Here is a 25,070-nt window from a genome sequence, read left to right on the forward strand (position 1 = left end):
GGTGATGAGTTGTTTTGCCAGTTGGTTTCACAGATATTTGCCAACAGCAGAGGAATAATGAGACTCAGGAATCTCGGCTCCATTTCAGTCTCTGGAGAGAAATGTGCTGTAGTGGGCACAGATATTTCTGCCTTGACCCTTTCTGCCGCATTCCCTCTGCCCCTGTTCCTGTCCTGTCTCTTCCCTACCGTTGGCTCCTTGTCCCAGTTCCATTCTTCTTATTCGGACAGTCTGAGTATTTTCACCTCAGGCTTCTCATCCTAGTCTTGGTGTTGCCCAGCCAGTCCACCCTTTAAACTCCCCGTGCCAGTCTCACTCACCCCATCATTAGTTCCAGTCTCCTTGCCCAGCAGTCCCAGTTTCGCCTCTCCCAGTTCCACATCCACTCTGTCTCTCATCTCCTTTCCTCTGATGTCCAGTCACTTCCACATTCCTTATTCCTGCTAGCTGCCAGTCCCAGTCTCCCTCCCCAGGCTTCTCATCCAATCTCAGTGTCCCCTGACATCCAGCTCCTCTTCCCATTCTCTTTGCCCAGCCAGTCCTAGCTATTCTCTCACACCCTCCTCATCATACGTCTACCCCACACACACAACTTTTCTCCACCCCAATGGTTCCCAGTCCCAGTTAGCTCTGGTCTCCCCCCATAATCCCTTAGACAAACTCAGTCCCCTGACCTGCTGGTTCCCAGTCCTCCCCCTCCCAGGCTCCTTGTCCCAGTCTACTACCCCTGCATCCTTCCTGGTCTAGGTTTTTTCCTTTCTGCATTCAGTTCAGACAACTTCCCCATCAGCCTGGGCCCAGCAGGCAGAGCATTGAGAGCACAGAAGAGATGGACTTTCTGCTGTTTGTTCCAAGCCCAGACCCAGATCCAGCACAGCCCAGAGCAACCAGGAACAGAAATTTCAGGGAAAGTCCTGCCCAGCCCTAGACTGGAGCATGCTCAGTGTAGTCAGGAACTTGGGGGAGTTAAGCTGTGGTCTAGCAAGTCACTAGTGAGCATTTGCAAACTGATTTTTTCAAAGGCTTTCACAAAGGACTTTCACAAAGGCGGAAAAAGGCACACCACTGACACAAAGACCGCCTCACACCAGACTTAAAGCCCATGCTCCAAAGCATGAGTACACTAAAGCTTCTGTAACAATACTTGCCAGATTTTTTTAAATGGGTAAAACCATGTGTTTTCCCTGAGCTTTATTCCCAGAAACAACTAAACCATTTTGACTGAAACTTTCCAAATAAAAAATTCATCCTGAAGCAGATACCTGGTCTGGAAAATTTCAGTCCAAATGGTTAAAGTTTGGCAAACAGGGTCTTATAATAAAGGGAAGTGTCGGGCAATCTTAATAATAGGCAATTCAGTCTGCCCTATCTATAATAACCATTGTTTTGAGTGAGGAGCTTAGATTTTTCTGCCATGAAGAATGTATTTTGTACATTAACACTCTTTAAAAACCATAGATTAACTTTTCAGTGGCCTACTTGTTGTTCTCTGTCCATTTCCTAGTGGACAGGATCCACATCTCACACACTTATGTCCTTGTAGGCACTCCACAACCTTACAGGCACAGACATTGTAATGCTCTCACATCTCTAGAAGTGCTCCTGCCAGGTCAAAGTTGAGGCACACTGACAAAGTAGTTTCGGGAAGCTTGCATTCACTGTGCTGGTATTGGCATTTCTATTGCACAACACATTTTTCAGCTGTTTGTTACCATTCATTTTTTAAAAACAGCCAGCAGGTAGAAATTTGGCTTTCAAGTTCTCAGCTGGGTATCTCATTTTGCTTTCTGATTTTTTGAGTCAGACCTGTTTATATAAGGAAATACTATAAAACAGAGTATTATTATTTTATAATAAAAATATGGTGTATTTATGCAACCCATAAATACTGCAAATATATTTTAACTGCTGTCAGCTTTATTTTTTAGATCTAAATTAAGTTCTTCTTGCCTGAGGTGAGTTAGGGGAAAATTTAATTGGCACTTAATGGCCCATCATGAGAGAAGCTTGAAATATAGTGGTGAGGCAATATTGTATTTTATAGTAAATAGCATGGGACTATGCTAGGATGCTTACCTGGTTCTAGTATATTGACTCTACAATCTGTATAACTTAACTCAGAAATGGTTTCAGGTTTTTGGACTTTTCAGGGAAGTAATGTAGAATTTGCCTGGTGTCAGTGGATACCTTGAGATGTATGGTGGGGAGGAGGGGCGGTGTAACAGCTGAATCACTCGACTTCTTTCATGTAGTCAAAGGGTTTGTTGTGTATGCACATGGTGACTTTCATTAGTATTATTATTTAAAAGTGTATTGCCGTGGCACCCAAAGGGTATGTCTACACTGCAAAAAAAACCAAAACCCGCAGCAGTGAGTCTCAAAGCCCAGGTCAACTGACTCAGGCTCGCGGGGCTCATGCTACAGGGCTAAAAATAGCAATGTAAAGGTTCAGGCACAGGCTGGAGCCTAGGCTCTGAGACCTTCCCCCCTCACCGGCTGCCAGAGCCTGCACTCCAGCCTGAGCAGTAACATCTACATTGCTCTTTTTAGCCTCATAGTGCAACCCAGGCCCTGAGACTTGCTGCCACAAGGGTTGGTGGGGGTTTTTTGCAGCGTAGATGTACCCAAAGTTCCAAGTCAAATGTAATGTTCATTGCACATGAGTTTTGTGTTGTATTTGTGTTTTGGTTTTCTTCATCTATTAATGGGCTCAGTGATTTTTAAAAGCTCTTAGAACTTCATTACTATATGGGCATAAATCAAATACAGTTGGGAAAGTTGAGGACCAAAGATGGCACCATTAGGACTAATGAAACAAGCTGTGCAAAAGTCCTGATGTTTCAGGAGCAGGAATTATTTCCAGATACTGGCAAGATTCACTACAGATGTGAATGAAGCAAACCGAAGCAAGGCGTTCTTCAAGCAAGAGTGAGCTGCATCCATCAAGATGATGTGATTCCTAGGATTTGGGGCCAACTCTGACCCACTGTCCCTTTCCAGAAATCAGAACAGATTAACCCTTGCTGCCTCCTTCTGGATTTTTCCTCCTAGCAGTGGTGTACACATTTTTGTCATTTAGTCATTGAGCACATGTAGACAAGCCAGGCACTAGAAAGAGTTTACATGACAGATTGTAGCCATCTAGGGGAAAAAACCAGGAAATGCCAAGTTAAGGCTAAGTTAAGATTTTTTTTCTAAATATTCTAGAGCTCTGTTTTTCCTTCTGGTGAATCTTTGTTTACAGCAATTACATTAAAGGATTTGATCCTGCAAGCCCTCCTCAGGTGGTACTCCCACTGAAGTCAGTAGGGGTCTTGATAATGGGGGGCATGGCAAATCAGATCCAAAGCTCATACATGGATTTGTATAGTTTCATCTAGCAGATTTCTAAAACTAAATTAGTTGGGAAAATATTCTAATATCTCATGCAGTGAATATGTTCACCTGGTATTAAAGTTAAAAGGGTATCTGTAGGTTTACTTAAAAGGTACACTGTGAATGTATTCCATCACCAGCTTTATATAATATATTCAGTTAAGTGGGCCATATATAACTGCTCATTCTCATTGGAATAGAACTCTTCACAGAATTCTCTCTCTCTCCTTGTAATTATAGTAAGAATGTAGCCACTTAACAAGGTGAAAGCGTGCCGGGGTGCAAATGCTCTCCATCCCTCATTGAGATCTCAGTATAAGTGTAGCTGCAGATGAAATGGGTGGCCTTGCAGAGTTACCTAATCTAGACAGACACACACTAAGCATGGGCATACCTTTTCCTTGAAATAAATGGTTCAGTGGGGCCAGAGGAAGACATCTGCAGAATACCAGCTATGAAAGTGCAGGATGGAAGCAAAGAACTTCAATGTCCTTTCATACTGTACTTCGCAGATTGCTTTACCTATGTTATTTCTTCAAGAGCTGAAGTATATTCCACTCTCAGTGGTCATGTTTGAATGATGTGTAAAACCAAGATCCTAACCACTTGTTAAACTTTCCTTTGCTATTTCACAAGATATGAGGTGTTAACCACAGTGTCCTGTTCAAACTCTATTTTTGGTAACTGCTTTATTCTTAACTAAAGTTCCCTCTATATTTAACAAAGAATACAGTATTCTTTCCATAGAGTATTCCTCTCATCCTATCTTATAGGTTGTATAAGATTGCTGTGCACTGTTAACTGGCTGCCACATTTCACCTCTAAGATGCATTTCATTGGTAGATGAAATTATCCTGTTGTAGTATTTATATATCAGTTTGAGTTAGTAAAGTAATCTTTCAGGGTGAAAGTTGCTGTATAAATATTTGTACTGTGGTACTGATTATTTGATGAAGTCATGTCATTTTATGAACAGGGTACCAGTTACACTGATGTAAACTACAGACAATTAACTTTGCATCTCTGACCTATTATTTAAATTAAAGGTCCTTTGCCTACATGACTTCCATTAATGTTGCTTTAGGCAGTGGACTAAATTCATAGTTCTAGATAAGATGGGGGATAGTACAACACTGAATATACCAATCTCAGGGGATGCTCAGGAAGGCTGACATACTGAAATGCATAGTGTGTAAGCAGAGTAGCAGACTCATTTTAAAATAACTCTCTTCTCCTTGATGATTGCTGCTTCCCTAGTACATTGCTTGATATATCTAATATGTCTTTATTTTAAATCTGCCAGCTAATTCTGGTTCCCTACAAGGTCCACAGACTCCCCAGTCTACTGGTAGTAATTCCATGACAGAAGTGCCAGGCGACCTGAAGCCTCCAACACCAGCATCAACACCTCATGGACAGATGACACCCATGCAGGGCGGCAGGTATTGAAAACTCAGTGCTTCATTTCACCTTTCTTACCCTTGCTACATAGAGTAGAACAGTGTACAATCAGGGTATTGTTTGTATAAAGAAAAGCAGCATTTAGGGTTTTTGTTTGTTTGTTCTTTTCAAGGGCATCTTTGCATGGTCATTTTACATCATAACATCTTGCTCTGCAACAGGATGCAGCAACTATGGTTATCAGTGCTCTGCCTTCTATTCCCCTAATAATGTACATTTGGAAAAAACAGAATTCCTGAGTTGATCTTCAGTGCTTCAGTTGTCAATGATAACCTTAAAATTTGAGAACATGGAGATTTTTCGGAGTTGAAAGTGGGCTCATGATCATCTTTATAATGGTCCTTTCCATCATAAACTATGTACGTGTGCAGAGCAAGGACTAAAACCCTGGTCCTTCACCTCTAAACATACAGTCTCCTGCCCCTGAGCTAAAGGGAGAGTTCTGTTAGTTATCAACTAACTGGTAACTGCAGGAGGACCGTTCTGGTCTATAGAGAAGGACCCTTGTGGTTTTATTAAGCAGCAGTCAGCCCGCCAAGGGCAACGTCCTTGTGCAGACACAGTGCCTTATCCTTCTATCACTAAAGTCTATGACAAAAAACTCTCAGCAGCATCAGTGGGAGCAGAATTGAGATCCAGACTATCCACAACAAAATCATTCACAACTTTGCTTAATTATAGTCTCTTGTCTTCAGTTGTAATCGGTGCACAAGTCTTCAAAGAGATCTGACTAGGTGGAGAGATAGAAGGGGTAGTAGCAAACCTTTTTTAATTACCTCTCATTCAAACAGTTTGATTAATTTTTTTCCTATTTGTAAAAACATTTTCCTTTGCCTTCAGAATAAATGTGGCAGTTCTCAGAATAAATCAGTTTTTCAAGCCATGTTTATAAGGGCTTATAATAAAGCTAGCTGAAGCCACAAAGGTTACAGCCGCTCCATAATATTGAATGGTATTGAGACGGTAAATCAAGTGCTGCTGTTTGTTCTTTCTCATAATATGAGAACAAGGGGACATTGAGTGAACTTGAAAGATAATTCTATTTAAAACTGATAAAAGGAAATACCTTTTTGACACAATACATAATTAACATGTGAAACTTATTGCCTCAGAGTATTGAAGCAAACAGTTGATCTGGATTCCAAAAAGGTGAGGACTTTTATGTGACTAATGGCAATATGCACATTTACATTAGGTTGGATAAAAAAATCCCTCATGCTTAAGGAAAAAGCAGGGGTAGGAAGAAACTTTTCCTGTGGGCAGGTTATTCCATAATTGTCTATTATGGCATTTCTTATGCCTTTCTCTGAAGCATCTGGCGCTGGCTACTAGCAAAGACTGGATACTGCACTAGAAGGACCATAGTCTGGTCTGGTATCACAATTTCTCGCATGTGTTCCTATGACATTAATGCCTCCATTTTGTCTGTCCATTTAGAAACAGTGCTGTTAGTGTGCACGATCCCTTTTCTGATGTAAGTGATTCCGCATTCCCGAAGCGAAACTCCATGACGCCAAATGCACCATACCAGCAGGGGATGAACATGCCAGATATGATGGGAAGGATGCCCTATGAACCGAATAAGGACCCTTTTGGTGGGATAAGAAAAGGTACCTACTAAGTGGCAGTCTCAGTGTGTTCTTTCTTAGTTTCATCCAAGCAATGTATTTTGATTTGTCAATGTGTGCTTGGTGTGGCTCTTTTTGCATGCTCTCCCTGTCTCTTTGCATATCCTCCTATCCTTGCCATCAGCAACATCATATCTCCACGGCAATAAAGGAAGTGTAACCACACCTCAGCCTTCTCTAGTCATTTTTCCCCCTCTCAAAGTTAAATTATATAAGTGTAGGCTTCAGGCTTCAACGGGATCCCAACGGGTTGTTCAGGAATACTACACTGTACAGTTTGTGACTGGACTATACTATTAAGGATCAGCAAGTTAAATTAGTTGGGGCTGGGGTTTTTTAATGTTCTAGTAGCATCTTTGAATATAGTAAACTATATTACAACTTGGGATAGCATTTCTAATTGTTAGAGTAGGAAACTGGGAGTCAGAACTCGTAGGTGTTATCATGGTTCAACTGCAAATTCACTGTGCAGTCTTAAGCAAATCTCCTAACCTCTTTGCCTCAGGTTACGCATCTGTAAAATAGGTATACTTAACTGTGTAGCACACAGAAGTGTTGCAAGGTATAATTAATTAAGGTTTGTTAGGCATTTTGAGATCCTGTGGTGAAAGGTGCCACGTAATTCAAAGATTAGTGTTTTAGAAAGTTAAAAATGAGAATAACTCTAAAGCTAACTCAGTCCCTGGGTGCACTTCACTCAGGGTCTTTCTGTGAATTTTAAAGTATCTTACGAAAGAATAATTTGAGCTATTCTCCTACATGTTTGTGTATAGGAAAGGGAGAGGGTAGGAAGCAGTTCAGAGTTCGTAACAGCAGAAAAGAGAAGAGCAGATGATGGAGGTTTAAGAGTATGAAGTGGCAGCTGAAGGACGAGGTAACAGAGAGGAAAAGGACAAAGAGCAGGGAGAGGAGGAGAAGTGGTGATGTACAGGTGTCACTACTTTAAAAAAATAGAGAGAAAGTGATAAAGATGAGACCATTTGGAACAGCAGCTGGGTAGAGGCCTTATGTTTCCTTTAAATCCCGTGCCTTTTGCCCTGGCCCCTGGTACAGCAGAACTTCAGGGGAAGTACATCCTTTCCAACTTAAACTTATTTTGATTTCCACGGCCATCTTGAGATCAGGTTGGTTTACTGCACATACCCATTTATTTCACATTTAGATTAGGTCACAAGTAAAAATTAGTTTTGTCATAGCATCTCAAGCTTCTCGGAAAGATGATCACATGTGATTCAAATCTGTTCCCTCACTCAGCTCATTCTGCTGATGGTGTTTCTGCATTTATAAAAGAGTTTGGCAAGGTGGTGATTGCATACAAAATTTCGGGAACAATTCCAGGGCTTCCTGTAGCATTTTCAAATACCCTCTTATCATGCATATAACTCAGTCTCTAGCTCCTGGAATTAATTGAACTGCTTCTTTGCTTCTTTATTATAAGGGTGCCTAGTTCTCTCACCTACTATTCTTTCCATTGCTTTAGTTACGAATCTGGCCTGTTCTAAGGCAGCAAGTGACAGGAAGTGGAAAGCTTTGTTCTTGGAGAAGTCCTGTTCTTCCTTTCCAAGACAAGCCTTTGCCTTCTTACCTTCACCCTCACCTCTTTTTTTTTTATGTTAAATATCTCAAACTAGAGAGATGGGGCTACTTCCTTGAATCCTTTGTTACTAAATGATGTCATGGCTGGTGCTGACCAAGTCTCTTCTTGGACCCTTTAGAATTTTACCTACCTTGGTCAGGGGGATACCTCCAGGATACAGGATCCTATGCACAGACATCAGCCCCATTTTGGGAAAGGGAAAGAAAACAGCCCTGTGGCTACAGGGTGCTAATTAAAGCCATGAGGCTAGCACATAAGGCTTTCTGATATTTAGAGATTTGAGTTTGAGTCAACATTGTTGGGCTAAGAAGAGCAACTGTGAACAGAGTCCAGCTTGAGCCTTTAGCACACTGAGGAAGAAGAAAGCTTTCTACCTGATGGGTTTAATTCTCTAACATGAGGTTCCAAATCTGATTTTTTTCATAGGAAGTTATTTGATATTCTGACTACCTTACTGTTCCATCTTATCGATAGCGCTGATTTATTTGCTTTCATCACTCTCCTAGAGCTTGTCAGATACCTAGTAATTCTGCGTGGCAGAGTTAGGGCTTCAGGCGTTTTTTCAAATGATGTCATTTAACAGACCTTGGAAGCTCATCTTTGAACACCAAAAATAAAATGTTTAATTTGCAGTTCTTCCGTTTTTACTTATTATTGCAGTGCCTGGAAGCAGTGAGCCCTTCATGGCCCCTGGACAAATGCCCAATAGTGGAATACAGGATATCTATAACCAGACTCCATCTGGAGCAATGTCCACCATGAGCATGAGCCAGCGGCAGCAATTCTCTTATGGAAGTGGCTATGACAGGAGGTGAGTCAATCTTCAGCGAAGTTAGTGGAAATGATCCTGTCCTCTTCCCCTTTGTCCCATTGTCCTTCACTTCCTGCAGCTGCTTACTAAATCACTGGGAGTTAAGCCACGGGTAATGAGAGAGTCTAGCTTTTTGCAGAAATTAATAAGGAGAGAGTTGTCACACTTCAGGAGTCACTCGATCTACAGCTGATCAGCAAGTGGGTCTGCTTGACAGCTGCTTTTGGTAGGCTGTTGTGTTGTGCTGTGGCTTGCTAAAGTAGCACTTGTGTTAATCCTCTTGCCCTGTTCATACCGAAATGGAAGATGTTGATTTTTTTTATATAAAAAACAAAATATACATCTTAAAAATGTTTTCTTTGGTCTGCCGGAGACTACAACTTCATCTGGAGCTTTCAGGGTCTATACTATTTCTGTGCTGTAGGGACACTGCTCTTCAAGTGTTTGACCATAGTGATCCTCTGTACTGAATTCAGATCCCCAAAGGTCCAAATTTCAGTGAAGTGAAACCATTTTTTCCCCCCTTTTCCTTATCCTGGGAAAGTGTTGTTTTTTTTAAAATCCATAGAATCACTGATGTCTGATCGTTGGGAGCAGGCAGAAAGGTTTGAGAGTGTTTCGGTATACTGAGTTTTGCAGTATGTTTTGCAAGCTAGAACTGTAGAAATTTTTTTCCCATCGTTACCATCAATTAGTTGTACAGTTTTGCTTCATTGCTAACATTTCCTGATGGCAGCCAGGTGTACAGTATTGGCCTCCTAAGTTAATAGTAGGCCAGTAGGCTGAAGCAGTAGGGGAAGAATAACACAACTGTCATCATTTTGTTCAACAAAAGCCACGTTGCTGTGTTGTCAGCCAGATTAAAGGTCCCAGCAGAAGGTTTTAAGCCAGAAGAATCCTTTCCATTAGGTTTTATTGATTTGGCGATTTTGGAGAATAAGTGCTTTTTACAGAATGAGGTTTCCTTTGTCATTTTTAGGTCGGATCATGGGCTGGGTCCTGAAGGCAGTATGGGACCACCTGGTCAGAGCAACATGGTGCCTTCAAACAGTGACCCAAGCATGTACTCTCCTAATCGTTACCCTGGCCAGCAGAGGTGAACATTGATTTCTCTGTTTATAATATCTGGATAATCCTAAATCCTAGCAGCTACTGATTGTGTGTAAACAGAATATTCAGTAGCTTGGTGTGTTATTTGTTTGTGTGTTGCTATAGAGATTTTTCCGTTGGGTTTGTTTTTTGGGGTTGGGAGAGCTATTTTTTTGTGTGTTTCCATAGAATTATAGATGTTAGAAAAGGAAATCACACAATTTGGTGCCAATACAGGATGTACACAATGTTATATTCTCAAATTGTCCATTCTAGTTTTAAATTATTCAAACTCTGAGGCTTATACAAACTCTGAGACTCAGGTGGTGGCCATTCTATAGTCTAAGTAACACTAACTCTTAAGGAGCATTTCCTGATATATAGCCTCCATTTTCCTTTGCCTAGTTTCATCTCATTACTCTGTTATATTACCTCAGACAACCCTAGACAATTCCTATCAGTTAAGTAGTTCTTTTGACATTGATTAGATAACCTCTCTGTCTGGCTTGATTTTCGGAGATATTCAACACCTACCACACCCACAGAAGTCAGTGAGAGTTGTGGATGTTCAGCACCTTGATAATCAGGCCGTGTTAGTTCTTTTAATTCTTTCTAAGAAGTCAAATTCTCCAGCCCTTTCATCTTTTTGCTCCTTTTTCCTGAATTGCTCTTAAACGTATTCTGGTGTCCAGAACTGCGCTCAAAATTCTAAGTGTGGTCTCTTTCGTATTGTATGCAAAGGGACTGCTAACATCTTGGTCTGTGAAAGGGTGGTTTTGTGTACACTACCCAAACTGAAATTGATATTTGTTGTGTTACCATATCACACTGCAAGCTCAAATCCAATTTGCTATCCACCATCAGCGCCAGGTATTTATCATCCTTACTGCTTTCCATGTATTTCCCTTCAAGTGATTTTCTGTTTCATTTTTTTTAAAAATTAATTAAAAGTATGCCCAGTTAAGCACTCAAAAAATCAGGAATTGCCACAGGTAAGTTTGTAAGTGCAACCTTAACTCTGTACTTGATGACACAGTATTTCATTAACTGCTGTATTATTCCTCAAAAAAGAACAGTATGTCATCATTGAAGTCATATGTAAATTGCAGGTTTTAAAAAAATTACATCATCATCATGGGTAAGTGTTGGGATTTCACGGGATAGGCACTGCTGCAATATTTCCAACAGTAGGGAGGCAGAAGTGGTAATTCCACCACATGGTGCTGGACATTGAGGCCTGTTTCACTCCACGCTCAGTTCCAGCCCCAGCCACTGTGGCTGCTTCCTGACTGGCCAGCCAGTGGGGACAGGGGGTGGCAATGACAATATACACAGCAGTTAGAAGCCCCGCCTTGGCCCACCTCACAGTAGTCACCACCAGGAGTGGGAGCTGAGACTGGGACCAAGATCTACTGCTTCGAGCACAAGCAGGTGTGTGAGAGAGCCCAGCCCTGGCAGGGGATCGGGTTCAGACTGGAATCCATCACCATCAAACCCCCTCACACGGCAGGGCCCCCTTCACACACACACACACACAACCCAATCCCATTGCCAGGTCAGGGCCCCCTTCAACACCTTTGGTTCCCTGCTGAGCAAGCCCCTTACCTTCTGCTCATGCTCCAAGTAGTGGATCTTGGTCTCAGTTCCTATGGTGTCTCACCCAGGCCTGCCAGAGGCTGCTGTGGGGCGGGCCAGGGCTCCTAATCAAAGCACATTGTCAGCACCACTGACAATCTCTCCATTGGTTAGCTGGACAGGATGCAGCAACGTCAGCCTGAACCAGATGGCTGGCACCATGTGGTCACACCCACACACATGGTCTACCTCAAGCAGCCGAATTAGCCCAGTCCTGTGATTTTTCCAATATCCCTTGGGCATCTCTGCTTCTGCCTCCCCACTGTTGGAAAAATCACAGTATTGGACTAATTTCACAATTTCCTTGCAGTCTGTGAAATTGTTATTTACACAGGGCCTTAGTCGTCCTACATTTTTTTATTAAAAGCTCCAGCGCATAAGTGTAGCATCTTGAAATATTTTTCATAGTTTTGTATTTAAACTCATTTTTTGCCACTATGGTCCAGTGAAAATGACAAATTCAGTTAAACCAATTTTTAAAATATTTTTTTATATTCAGTAGAGTCTTTAATGTTCCATAAAGTGGGTTTCTTGATGAGACCCACTTTTTAAAACTCTTTAGAATTTGAACACACCCTCTTTGCGCTGTAGGTCAGATATTTTATTTACTAGAATATATATCCTGCTTCACTCTGTTACAACTATATTGCTTTATACTCTGTGTAGTAATTCCTTCAGGTACATCCTTGTGGCTGACTTCCACCAATAGTCTTAATGCTGAATTAGTGCAATACATGAGAGCTCCTGACTGTTGGAATCCAAGGAATTTAATTGGTTTTGTGCAGGTCAGGGGGTTGTTGAGTCCTTAATTTTCCTCTCATTGACATCTTTGTAGGGGTCAAACAACTTTGGCAACATGCCCAAAAAGGTGTCACCATCCATTCTAAAAATTAAATTACTATCACTGTGCTAAGAGTCTTGGTATGGAAATTAGGTGGTATGGTAAAACGAATATTTCGTGGTGGTAGCCATCTTTAAGGTGTAGAATCATCAGAGCAATTTCATTTTTCCAGTGGCTTGGAAGTTCCAACAGTACTAAGTGCTGATTTGAATGCATCATTCTAGGCATGAACCATATGGGCAGCAGTATCCAGGGCAAGGACCTCCTTCAGGACAACCACCGTATGGAGGACATCAACCTGGAATGTATCCACAGCAGCAGGTAAAAGAGGTGGAATCATTTATATTCATGACATTTATTTTGTAAATATCAACCCCCCAAAAATATACTTTATAATATGAAATTAAAACAAATTCTTAAAATGCATGTAGTTTTCGCACAGGTGAGCAACATAGTGTGGGCCAAAATCAGGGCCCATTTTAGCAGCGGATGTGCGATAACAAGGCCGTGTACTAGTTAGGTTGAAGGGTGTACTTTAAAGTTGCAGTTCTGTGGTGTGGAGTACGTGACAGGTGAAAGCCCCAGGCACAGTAAGCAGGCAGATCAAAACAATGCGATTCATAGGCTGATAATATTGCACACCCAGCTTGCAGAGACAAATAGGAAAGCTGCTGACTGGAAGAGCAGAAAGCACTCCTGTCAGGCAGGCAACTGAAACCAAGGAAGTCTGGCAGGAAGAGAAAGACCCAAGCCTCCTGGTTGCTAAGGCTGGCATAGAGTGTCACACAGATAATCCAAGACTATCATAAAACCTGCATGTGAGAGAATCATGTACTCTGAATATATAGCAGATGATATATTCCAATATATTACTAACATTGAAAAAATATTTTAAACATTCAAACATTTGAGCCTTTCTGTAATATATAAAATATACAGAATATGCTGGAAAATATGGGTACTGTTTCTAGACATAGGTTTTGTAAAATGTATTGATAATATGTGTGCAAACCCTTGCCCCATTAAAGTCATTGGCAGAAATCCCATTGACTTCAATGGGGCCTGGATTTCACCCTCTGTATGATAAAGTAGTTGGTACTCACTCTGTAATTATGGCTGGTGCTAGGTTGCTAGAATAAGACAGATTTTCAAACATGCCAGGATTCCCCAAAAATAAATTTATCTTCCTGAAATTTCACATAAAACATCTCAGTGTGGGGCAGAGGTTTTCTAGGAAGTTCAGTAAAGATCAGAAGTGAAGCTCTAAAGTTGGAGGGTTTTGAAAATGTATTTAAAATTCACTTTTGAAATGTTATACTTCTCTTTTTTCTCTCATACTATCTCCAAAATGTCATGATCAAGAAACTCCACATTTTTTTGTTGGTCTTGCTGAGGAGCAGCATTTTAGTAATTTGGGGTGATTTAGTGGAGAAATTACAAAGATCAATAACAAAAATAGCATGTGACACCCCACACTACGGTATCCAGGAAATGAGCTAACGAGATTCTCATGAAAGATGGGAACTCCCTAAGCTTTGCAAAAATATATAGTGAAACTAACATTATTAAGAAACTATAAAATCTCATTTCCTATTCTTGGTATCCATTTCCAGTAATGTCTTAATAATGTATTATTTTGACTTTTTTGTATATTTTGTCACGTATTAGGGGACAAAGTTAAGGTTAGGCTGGTGGTGTGACGGAGGGTTGGGTGGGAGTTAATGGCTGAATTATCATAGTGGGACCCTCCTTTAAAGGTGCCATTGACATGCTGTCTTTTTGTCCCACTATACCCCTTTTACATCTATATCTTCCGTCTGAGTTATCTGACTGTCTGAGATCCCAATCCAGCAAACACATCCAGGCTTAACTTTAATCATGTCAGAAATCCCACTGAAGTGGGATTACTCGCATGTTTTAAATTAAGTATGTGCACAAGTGTTGCAGGATCAGTGTCTAAGTGGATTTATGCATAACCATTTGAAATTGTGGTGCAACTCAGACAATTTTTTACATGATGCCCGTTTTTCTGTGTCTTGCATTAGAGTTCATGTCACAGACCCAGTATATTACGTAGATGTGTAGGACCTAAAGCCGACCATGGACCCTTTGTTTCTGAAATAGCTTGACAGCTCACTGGCAAATTAAAACTTTCATGCAACTCAGTGGTTAGGATTTTCAATGCACCAAAGTGAGAAAATGAGAATTAATGGTTCCCACAGCAATTCTAACTGACCCACATTGCACGCATATAGAATTTTATATGATGTTAACTTTAGTACATTAGTATACATTGTGCAATGTGACTGAGTTAAGGTTTCTGTGGGAGCCATAACTTTGAGTTTACCATATAGATCATATATTCAAAAACTGCACATTTGATTCACATTTTTTGCCTCATGACATTCAGTGTGGCTTGAACTGTGAAGCAAACTCCCTCAGGAACTGAAGACCATTACAAACCTCTCCGCCTTCCACTCAAAGTGCAAGGCGCAGTTCTTCACCCTGCCTTCTGTAACATAAACACAGAGCAGCATGTACATTTTAAAACAAAATATCAACCCCTGTCAAAACAAAACACTACATTGTGCTCACAGTTCTCCCCCTTCAGAGGGAGGATGAGAGACAAACAGAACCACACATGACAGATGTTAGTCATGTCACTTAATGTACTCCTAGAAGGTGTTCAGATACTGTGGTGATGAGCACCATATAAGCACCTATCTAGAGCACAATAGAATGTTTGAATTTAACTGCTGGAATAATCACACATGAAATGTGATTAGGGAATTTAGGGAGAGGGATTCATCTTCTTGGCAGGGATGCATGGAGGTTTTGGAACACCAGACATAACTGAGATGGGTGTTTCTCCCACCAGTCAGCCTGTTTTGCCTGACTTATACTCTGTTTCAAACTCCAGCGTCCTGGATACATACTTGAAGAAGCATCGTGCTTTGGGATGTTAGAAGACTTTCAAAACTTGTCCTCCAAGAAGACTAAGTCTGTGACAAGTTTGAAACTTTAAAAAGACTTTTTTTTGTAGTTCGAAAATAAAAAAACTGAAAAAATACCTTAGCTGGTGAAGATAATTTCTTTTTCATGCCTAGATGTGTCCTAAATGAGCAATATAATTTTACCAAACTTGCAAAAAATTCACCCCTGGATTGAGAGCTAACATGAGAAATTTTATCCAGTGGTAATTTTTTTTAAATATAAGTTTTTATAAGCACATCAAAGTAGGGTCTTAATATGCAAGCTGGCTCAATCATAACCATAGCATTGCTAGCTTGACTCTATAAGAAGCATTCTGTGCAGTCCTAAGGATTTTTGATTTTTAAAATGAGCTTTCTGCCAGTTCATATACGTTTTGTATGATAGGAAAAGACAGAAAACTTTTGTTTAAAAAATAATTATAAAACTACTATTTTACCACCTCCTGTGTAACGTGTTCTTTCTGAAATGTTGCCTTTATATTAGTGTCATGGAATCTAAGGATGCCGGTCACTTTTTTTAATTACATATTAAATATCACTCCTGACTGTCAATATGATTGAGCTTTTTTCTTCAAAACATTCTTTTTCAGAACTATAAACGTCATATGGATGGCATGTATGGGCCTCCAGCAAAACGCCATGAAGGGGATATGTATAACATGCAGTATGGCAATCAGCAGCAAGAAATGTATAACCAGTACAGTAACACTTACTCTGGACCAGACAGGAGGCCTATCCAGGGACAGTATCCATATCCTTATAACAGGGAGAGGATGCAGGGCCCCGGACAAATCCAGCAGCATGGAATACCCCCGCAGATGATTGGTGGCCCCATGCAGTCATCATCCACCAGTGAAGGTCCTCAGCAGAACATGTGGCCAACACGAAATGATATGCCTTACCCTTACCAGAACAGGCAAGGCCCTGGAGGCCCTGCACAGGCTCCACCCTATCCAGGGATGAACCGCACTGATGATATGATGGTACCTGACCAGAGGATAAACCATGAGAGTCAGTGGCCTTCTCATGTCAACCAACGTCAGACTTCTTACATGTCATCCTCAGCCTCCATGCAGCCTATCACTCGACCTCCTCAGTCATCCTACCAGACACCACCCTCAATGCCAAACCACATCTCTAGGGCTCCAAGTCCAGCATCCTTCCAGCGCTCTTTAGAGAACCGTATGTCTCCAAGCAAGTCTCCTTTCCTACCCTCTATGAAGATGCAGAAGGTTATACCCACAGTTCCAGTGTCACAAGTCACAGGACCTCCACCCCAGCCACCACCAATTAGGCGAGAAATTACTTTCCCTCCAGGCTCTGTAGAAGCATCGCAACCAGTCTTAAAACCAAGACGAAAGATTACCTCAAAAGATATTGGTGAGCATCAAACAAAGGTCTAAATACAGAAATAGAAGTAAAGAATCTAAGTTAACTCAGCTAAATGTAAAGTGATTTTATCTGTTAAAATGTAATAGCACCAAAAAAAATGTACAGAATGGGTGGTCATCCCATGGGTCATATACAGCTCAGCAAATGCTACATGGGACATCAGTAGCTGGGAACAAAAGGAGCATGGAATGTTGAGCCCTGGAGTCTCCACAGGTCTCTCTTTGTATTAAAAGATTAAGGCAGTTTAGGCTCTCAAATTCCATGTGTTAGCTGCTACCCTAAAGCACCTATGCAATGGTCAGTACAACCATCAGTTGAGCAAAGTTTGTTCTTGTGGCACAGAAAACATACCAAAGCACCGATGAAGTGAGCTGTCGCTCATGAAAGCTTATGCTCAAATAAATTTGTTAGTCTCTAAGGTGCCACAAGTACTCCTTTTCTTTTTGTTGGTGCATTGTTTACTTACATTCACACACCTTCATTAAATGACCTTTTGTTTTTTGATGGCAAGTCTTATATCCAGCCAGGATAAGAATTTCCCTGCCACTCGAATGGTAAGGGTTTGTGTTATTGGTGGAGATGGGTTTTCTGCGGCTGAGGGGCGAATGCACTTAAAGGTATCTCCTAGGTATCATGTAGGAATGTGCTCTTGGAGGTGATATTTTGGGGGAAGATGGAAACATGTTAGTGTGAAATCATACTGGTAAGATTCAAGAGGCCATTCTGACTTGGCATGCTGTGTAATCGTATGTCCAGTGTAGGGATATTAGTGTAAGATCCTCAGTGACTTGAGTCATGCACTATATATTTATCGCAGTTGGGACTTCTTTAACATTTGGAGAGACCCAGGTTGCATCTCATTGACGAGCATGGAAAATATTCTTAAAAATCACTCAAATAATCTAAGAGAGACTGTTTTTTAAATTAAAGAATTATTTTAAACTTTCTGGGGGAGATTATGTTTTATAGCATCAATTATGATTTAGTGCTCATTCCCATAATATTTACTCTTGTACAATTGAGAGTTTATTATTTTTCTCCACATTATTCCCAAATATTTTCCTATTTTGACTGAACCCATTACTACACTTCACTCGTTCAAGTTCCCACTTCTGTTCATGTCCTTTCTGACTTGTTCTGTTCTGTCCTTTCCTCTTCCTCATACTGATGGTAGATGATATATGTGAGGCCCTCTTAGTTGCAGCTTCCATCATATCAGTCTCCTCAGCCAAGTTCCTGAGTTACCAGCATAGCAGTCACTGAGACACCTGGCTGTTTTCATTGCTTTTGATACTTTTACTGTATGATCTCTGCAGTGTGTTATACTAATTAAATACATCTCTGAGTGATAAAGATACACTCAGCATTCCTTCCAGCTGCCACCCCAACACGGGAGTAAAGGGCAGAAACAAAATGATCACTGTACTCTTTGTTTTGTTTAACTTGTTTCATAGATTTTTTTCAACTATTCAAACATTAGTAAAAGCATCTCACCATGAGGAAAGGCAAGAAAAACTGCCAGTTTCAAGTACTCACGAGAAACAAGGCTCACATCCGTTCTGCCAGAAAGGCAAAAGAAGAACTGGACCACATGGTGGAAGCAGTGATGCTCAGTGCCATAATTTAGAACCTGAACACACCCTGTTTAGCAGACTACCTCGTTTGTATTCTCTAAAGTCAGCATGTCAGAAGTCTCCCTTGAAAGTCCACCGACTCTCCGCTAGAAAGCACTGCTTCTAATATTTTTTTCTTCTCTCATTCTCCAGTAACTCCTGAGGCCTGGCGAGTGATGATGTCTCTTAAATCTGGCCTTTTGGCTGAAAGTACCTGGGCTCTAGACACTATTAATATTCTTCTGTATGATGACAGCACTGTTGCTACTTTCAACCTTTCGCAGGTAGGTGAGATGGCACTTTACCTCTCAACCTGATAAGATCAAAAATTCAAATTGAGGGACACAGAATGGACACAGAAAAATGATTGAGTGAGTCCACTAAAATTAATTATCATTAGCATAAATTAAAAACGTAAATTAAAAGATTCCATAACCTCAATTTTGCTGATTGAACATCAATGAACTACAAGAGGAACCCAGGCTAGTGTGGGATGGGGTAGATTATAAACCTAAAATGAGGAGTATCTCTTGTGAAAATGGACAGTTAAGGGATAGGAGCATTTCAGCATTGGGAGAAGGCAACGTCCATGAATACATGCTCATTTGAGGTATTCGTTGGGTCAGGTACATTAAAACAAACATTGGCTGTTAGCACCAGGCATATCAGGATACTGGGGTTTTTTTAAACTGGACGTTTTTACAAAATGAGGAATTATGTTTTCACAAAAGGTGTCAGATCGATAATGCTGCTAAAACCAAAATCCACTTTTTATCTACAAGACATGTATAACACAGGTCTAATGGCGTAAGCTTCTCCTACACTACCTTCCAGTGTTTCTCAGCCCTGTTCTAGTAATCAAGATAGCAGATACTATGGTGATGAGTATGGTTTAAGAACCTATGCTATGTAGAATAGAGTATTTAGTTTCTATTACTTTTCGTTTCTTTGACCCATTTAATCCTTCACTTTTTTGATGTGGTTCTGTGCCAGTTTGGTGGCAATTTTTAATATAGTCTACTAGAACTGGGTCTAAAACCTCCAATTTATTTCACACAAAACACTGTACAGCCATCAGTTATGATTTTTTGGGTATTATTGTCTTGGGCTTGATTTGAACTGCTGATCAAGATTCCATATGATGTTTGGTTTCAGAGTAGCAGCCGTGTTAGTCTGTATTTGCAAAAAAGAAAAGGAGTACTTGTGGCACCTTAGAGACTAACAAATTTAATTGAGCATATGCTTCCAACGAAGTGAGCTGTAGCTCACGAAAGCTTGTGCTCAAATAAATTTGTTAGTCTCTAAGGTGCCACAAGTACTCCTTTTCTTCATATGATGTTTGGAAATTTCTGCAGTTATTAAATGTAGAGGTGGGTTTTTATTTGGGGTGGGGTTTTTTTTTAATATTTAAGGGTTTGGAAGTCTTAAGAGAACCATAAAATATGAACATATTTGTCCTCCCAATAAAATAAAACTACTGTAGAAAAATAGAAATTGGATGTAAGATGGAACATTTTCACTGAATAGTTATTATCAGGGATCCTAGTTTTCCATGACAGAAAAAAACAACATTCTCCAATAAAAAAACATAAAAATCCGTGCTTTTCCACGATTAAAGTTGAACGCTGAACTTTAGTTTCCCAAGCCACAATATATATAGGTATCAGATGAATACAATGTTTTATTGATATATTTGCAATTAAGTAAGTTTGAAGCCTACCAGTACCATTAATCATTATAATCAATTTAATAGAATTGCAATTTGTATTTCTTATGTATACCAAATACTTCTGTGTCTGTATTCTATATTTTGGGGGAATAGGGGTTTTTTTAAATGCACAAAAACACTGGAATAATCCAGTCACAGTGCATTGTTTCTTTACTGTTGTTGATGGCCCCACTGTTTGAGGCTCTTGTTTTCCTTTTTTGTCATTCAGTTTATGTTTAGCTCTTTCCATGTGTTCTACAATTCGAATGTAATCTACAGCCTTGCTGCATACAGTACAGAACAACACATTATCATCAGCATGAAATTTGTCCTTGCCAAACTCAGTGACATGATCCTTAGGGGTGATTTTTAAAGTTTTTGGCATCTTTTTATAACTTTAATTACATCTGAAGGCTGAAATGAAATTTGAGCTGCATTAAAACGCAAACCCCTATACACGACTGAGTAACCTGAATACACCGGAAGCAGTTTATTGGAGTATGTTAATTTTAAGCGTATTCAAAAATCAACCACAAGAGAGGGAAGTTGCGTGCATTGAATAAGGGACACTGGTATTTCAGTAAAATTTAGTGAGTAGTTAATACATGTTTTTATTTTTTCACTAAACGTAAAAACTAAAGATTCTCTGTAAAAATGCAAATTCCATGTTTTTCTGTGGCAAATGGATTTCTAGGATCCCTGATTATTATCCCATAGTTAATAAGAACAATTAATAGGCAGATGTTTGGGACTGAATGTAGTAACAGTAATTCATCTTTGACACAAAGCCACTGAGGGTGAACCAGAATCAGGAATCCAAGTGTTGCCCTCCAGTAGTGCAATAATTACACATTAATCCAGGTTTAAACACATAGGAAAACTACTTTTGAGGGTATCTTACAGTATAGAGAACTGCCTGCCGGTAACAGCTTTCAAATATGCATGGACATAATGAAAACTATTCTGCTATATACATCATACGGGGGGAGAGTATCAACCTCCTAGAATCAGCATTGCCAGAATCCCACATATTGGAAAGTTGGTTTAGAGACAGTAGGTCAGGTCCTTAACGTATGTAGATCATCTTAGCTCATGTGAAGTCAGAGGAGCTATGACAGTTTACACCAATTCAGGAGTGGTCAGACGGGAAGAAGAATTTCCCTTAGTAAATGTTTGTCATTCAAGGCTTGGCTGTCAGTAGTTTGTAGGATGTGTGAAAACGTTCATAGAAATATGTATGCAGTGTTGTTGTAGCCAGGTTGGTCCCAGGATATTAGAGAAGCAAGGTGGGTGAGATAGTATCTTTTATTGAACCAACTTCTGTTGGTGAGAGAGACAAGCTTTCAAGCTTACACAGAGCTCTTCTTCAGGTCTGGAAACTAACTCAGAGTGTCACTGCTAAATACAAGGTGGAACAGATTGTTTAGCATCATTTGAATATGCTCCTTGCTACTAACAAATTCCGTGCAGTCTAAAATGTTCATCTGAGTTTTTGACTTGTGTTTTATTTTTTCTCTCTCCAGTTATCTGGATTTCTTGAGCTTTTGGTAGAATATTTCAGAAAATGCCTGATTGACATTTTTGGAATCCTTATGGAATATGAAGTGGGAGATCCAGGTCACAAAGCACTTGATCACAACGCAGTCAAGAAGGATGACAGCCAGTCCTTAGCAGTGGATACGGGAAAAGAGGAGGAAAATGATGAATGTATTGACTACTTTGAGGAAGAGGAGGAGGAAGAGTGGGAGGAGGAAGATGAAATAGAAAAAACAGAAGGAGAAGAAAAGAGCACTGTTTTTGCCACTCCCAGTGCCATTGCTGATCCAAGTGAGAGGCCAAAACAAGCCAGTAAATTTGACAAGCTGCCAATAAAGATTGTAAAGAAAAATAATCTATTTGTTGTTGACAGATCTGACAAACTGGGGCGTGTTCAGGAATTCAACAGTGGGCTTCTCCACTGGCAGCTTGGGGGGGGTGATACAACTGAACACATCCAGACTCACTTTGAGAGCAAGATGGAGATTCCTCCACGAAGGAGGGCCCCTCCGGCCTTGAACTCTCCAAGCAAAAAGAAGGATCTAGAGGGGAAAGGTGAACCTGAAGAACAACACGAAAAAAGTATAACAGCTACCATCGATGATGTCCTGTCAGCTCGACCAGGAGCATTGCCTGAAGACTCAAACCCTGGTTCCCAGACAGAGAGCAGTAAATTTCCCTTTGGAATCCATCAAGCCAAAAGCCACCGGAATATTAAACTGCTAGAAGATGAGCCAAGGAGTCGGGATGAGACTCCTCTATGCACCATAACTCATTGGCAAGACTCCTTGGCTAAACGCTGCATCTGTGTGTCAAATATTGTCCGTAGCTTGTCTTTTGTGCCTGGCAATGACGCCGAAATGTCCAAACATCCAGGCTTGGTGCTGATCCTGGGAAAGTTGATCCTCCTTCACCATGAGCATCCGGAAAGAAAGCGAGCGCCGCAGACATATGAGAAGGAGGAAGAGGAGGACAAAGGGGTGGCCTGCAGCAAGGATGAGTGGTGGTGGGACTGCCTCGAGGTCTTGAGGGATAATACATTGGTCACATTAGCCAACATTTCTGGGCAGCTAGACTTGTCTGCTTATACAGAAAGCATCTGTTTGCCAATTTTGGATGGCTTGCTGCACTGGATGGTGTGCCCATCTGCAGAGGCACAGGATCCTTTTCCAACCGTGGGGCCCAACTCAGTCCTATCGCCTCAAAGACTTGTGCTGGAGACCCTGTGTAAGCTCAGTATCCAGGACAATAATGTGGACCTTATCTTGGCCACTCCCCCATTCAGTCGTCAGGAGAAACTCTACGCTACTTTAGTTAGGTACGTTGGGGACCGCAAAAACCCAGTCTGCCGAGAAATGTCCATGGCTCTCTTATCGAACCTTGCCCAGGGGGACGTGTTAGCAGCAAGGGCAATAGCTGTGCAGAAGGGAAGCATTGGAAATTTGATAAGTTTCTTGGAGGATGGGGTCACTATGGCCCAGTACCAACAGAGCCAGCATAACCTCATGCACATGCAGCCTCCACCTCTGGAGCCACCTAGCGTAGACATGATGTGCAGGGCAGCCAAGGCCTTGCTAGCCATGGCTAGAGTGGACGAGAACCGCTCAGAGTTCCTTTTGCATGAGGGTCGTTTGCTGGATATCTCAATATCTGCTGTCCTGAACTCTATGGTTGCATCTGTCATCTGTGATGTACTTTTTCAGATTGGGCAGTTATGACATAAGTGAGAAGCCAAGCATGTGTGAGTGGAGATTAGAGGGTCACATATAACTGGCTGTTTTCTGTTCTTGTTTATCCAGCGTAGGAAGAAGGAAAAAAAAAGAATCTTTGCTCCTCTGCCCCATTCACTATTTACCAATTGGGAATTAAAGAAATTATTAATTTGAACAGTTATGAAATTAATATTTGCTGTCTATGTGTATAAGTACATCTTTTTATTTTATTTTTTTTAACCAAAGTTGCTGTCTAGTACATTCAAAGGTCACACTTTTTTTCCATAGATTATCCTTTTCAATGTTCTTTTCCATGTTTGTATTACATATTTTTTGGGAAGCGAACTAGTGACTTTAAAAAAATTGTGGCAAACCATTGTATGATGGGGGAAAAGAAATCTCACCAGTTTGAAATGAAAAGGTGAAAAAAAACCCAACATACCAAGTTCCTGTGTGTTTTATTCTTTCAAAAAAAGGAAAAATAAAAATAATCTGTACACCATCACCCAAAGCTCTGTGCAATAGAAAATTCTAGTGATGTAGGTGTAGGGGATCACCAAGGGTGTCAGTCAGTAGTCAAAATACAAAATGATACTGGTTTCTCAACAGGAGAAATGGTTACATTAGGCTAGGAGCAAAACAAAAAAAAATGTTTTTAAAGTTTAAAAGATTTTAAACACAAACCTGACGACGATAAACGTAAATTGCTTCCTCACCAGAACTGTCTTGTCTGCATCTGTTGTTTGACCTTCCACAATGACAGTTCTTCACAATTCCTTTAATCATTTTTTTAAATATTTTTTTTATTGCCTAAGGGCCGTGATGTATATAGAAGTTGTACATTAAACATGCCCTCATCTTTTTTTTTTTAAGTACAAAGTTTTTAGTTTCTTTTCCATGATGTGGTAACTCCAAAGTGACAGTAGATTTTTTTTTTCCTTTCATTTGGGCCATATCTCCAAAAAAACCCGAGGGTAATGTACAAGTTTCTGTATGTATAAAGTCATGCTCTATTTCGGGAGAGCAGCCGATCACAATTTGCTTTATAAATCAAGGTGTGGAAATGGTTACGTATGGATTGATTTAAGAAAATGGTTACCAGTCTACAGACAAAAAAAATATATACAGAAAAAAAGGAAGAAACACAGCTTCAAAGATTTTTCAGTGATGAGAATCCGCATTTGTATTTCAAGATAATGTAGTTTAAAAAGGAAAAAAAAACTTGATGTAAATTCCTCCTTTTCCTCTGGCTTAATGAATATCATTTATTCAGTATAAAATCTTTATATGTTCCACATGTTAAGAATAAATGTACATTAAATCTTGTTAAGCACTGTGATGGGTGTTCTTGAATAATGTTCTAGTTTCAATGTAGTGTACCAAAAAACAAACCAGGTACAAGAAACTGCAATAATAGTTATTCTCTGCCCCCCCCCCCACCCTTATGATTATGACTTTAAAAAAGATATTAATCTGTAATATTAATCAAGTGATACAGTAATTTACTCTCTTTTTGGAAGACTCTTTTCTGAGATCACAGAGAATAGATACCAGTTATTACTTATAAAAGGTGATCTTAAAAGGAGAAGATGTGATTAGCTGGTGGATAGTGCTGATTCAGCAAGTATCCACTCCGCTTGCTACAGTCAGGGATCATAAAAAGAATATTAGAAAAAGTG

The 25,070-nt window shown here is 40.3% G+C and overlaps 1 protein-coding gene across 28 annotated transcripts in view; it reads left to right on the top strand.

Moving 5' to 3' along the window:
• The window catches only part of ARID1B (AT-rich interaction domain 1B), a 398,263-nt gene extending 373,913 nt beyond the window's left edge, over positions 1–24,350 (top strand). For 18 of the 28 annotated variants that reach the window (XM_037895036.2, XM_037895037.2, XM_037895041.2 and 15 more), the window contains 8 exons: positions 4,679–4,817; positions 6,274–6,446; positions 8,722–8,872; positions 9,852–9,968; positions 12,662–12,758; positions 16,021–16,810; positions 18,589–18,719; positions 21,667–24,350. In XM_037895036.2, the coding sequence (XP_037750964.1) occupies positions 4,679–4,817; positions 6,274–6,446; positions 8,722–8,872; positions 9,852–9,968; positions 12,662–12,758; positions 16,021–16,810; positions 18,589–18,719; positions 21,667–23,397 (3,329 nt within the window). In that variant the 3' untranslated portion in view covers positions 23,398–24,350. The remainder of the gene's footprint in view (positions 1–4,678; positions 4,818–6,273; positions 6,447–8,721; positions 8,873–9,851; positions 9,969–12,661; positions 12,759–16,020; positions 16,811–18,588; positions 18,720–21,666) is intronic. The other 10 variants (XM_037895046.2, XM_037895048.2, XM_037895039.2 and 7 more) reach the window with 1 other exon arrangement.
• The last annotated feature ends 720 nt before the right edge of the window (positions 24,351–25,070 follow it).

This window comes from Chelonia mydas, chromosome 3 (genome assembly GCF_015237465.2).
Source record: "Chelonia mydas isolate rCheMyd1 chromosome 3, rCheMyd1.pri.v2, whole genome shotgun sequence".
Taxonomy (NCBI): domain Eukaryota; kingdom Metazoa; phylum Chordata; order Testudines; family Cheloniidae; genus Chelonia; species Chelonia mydas.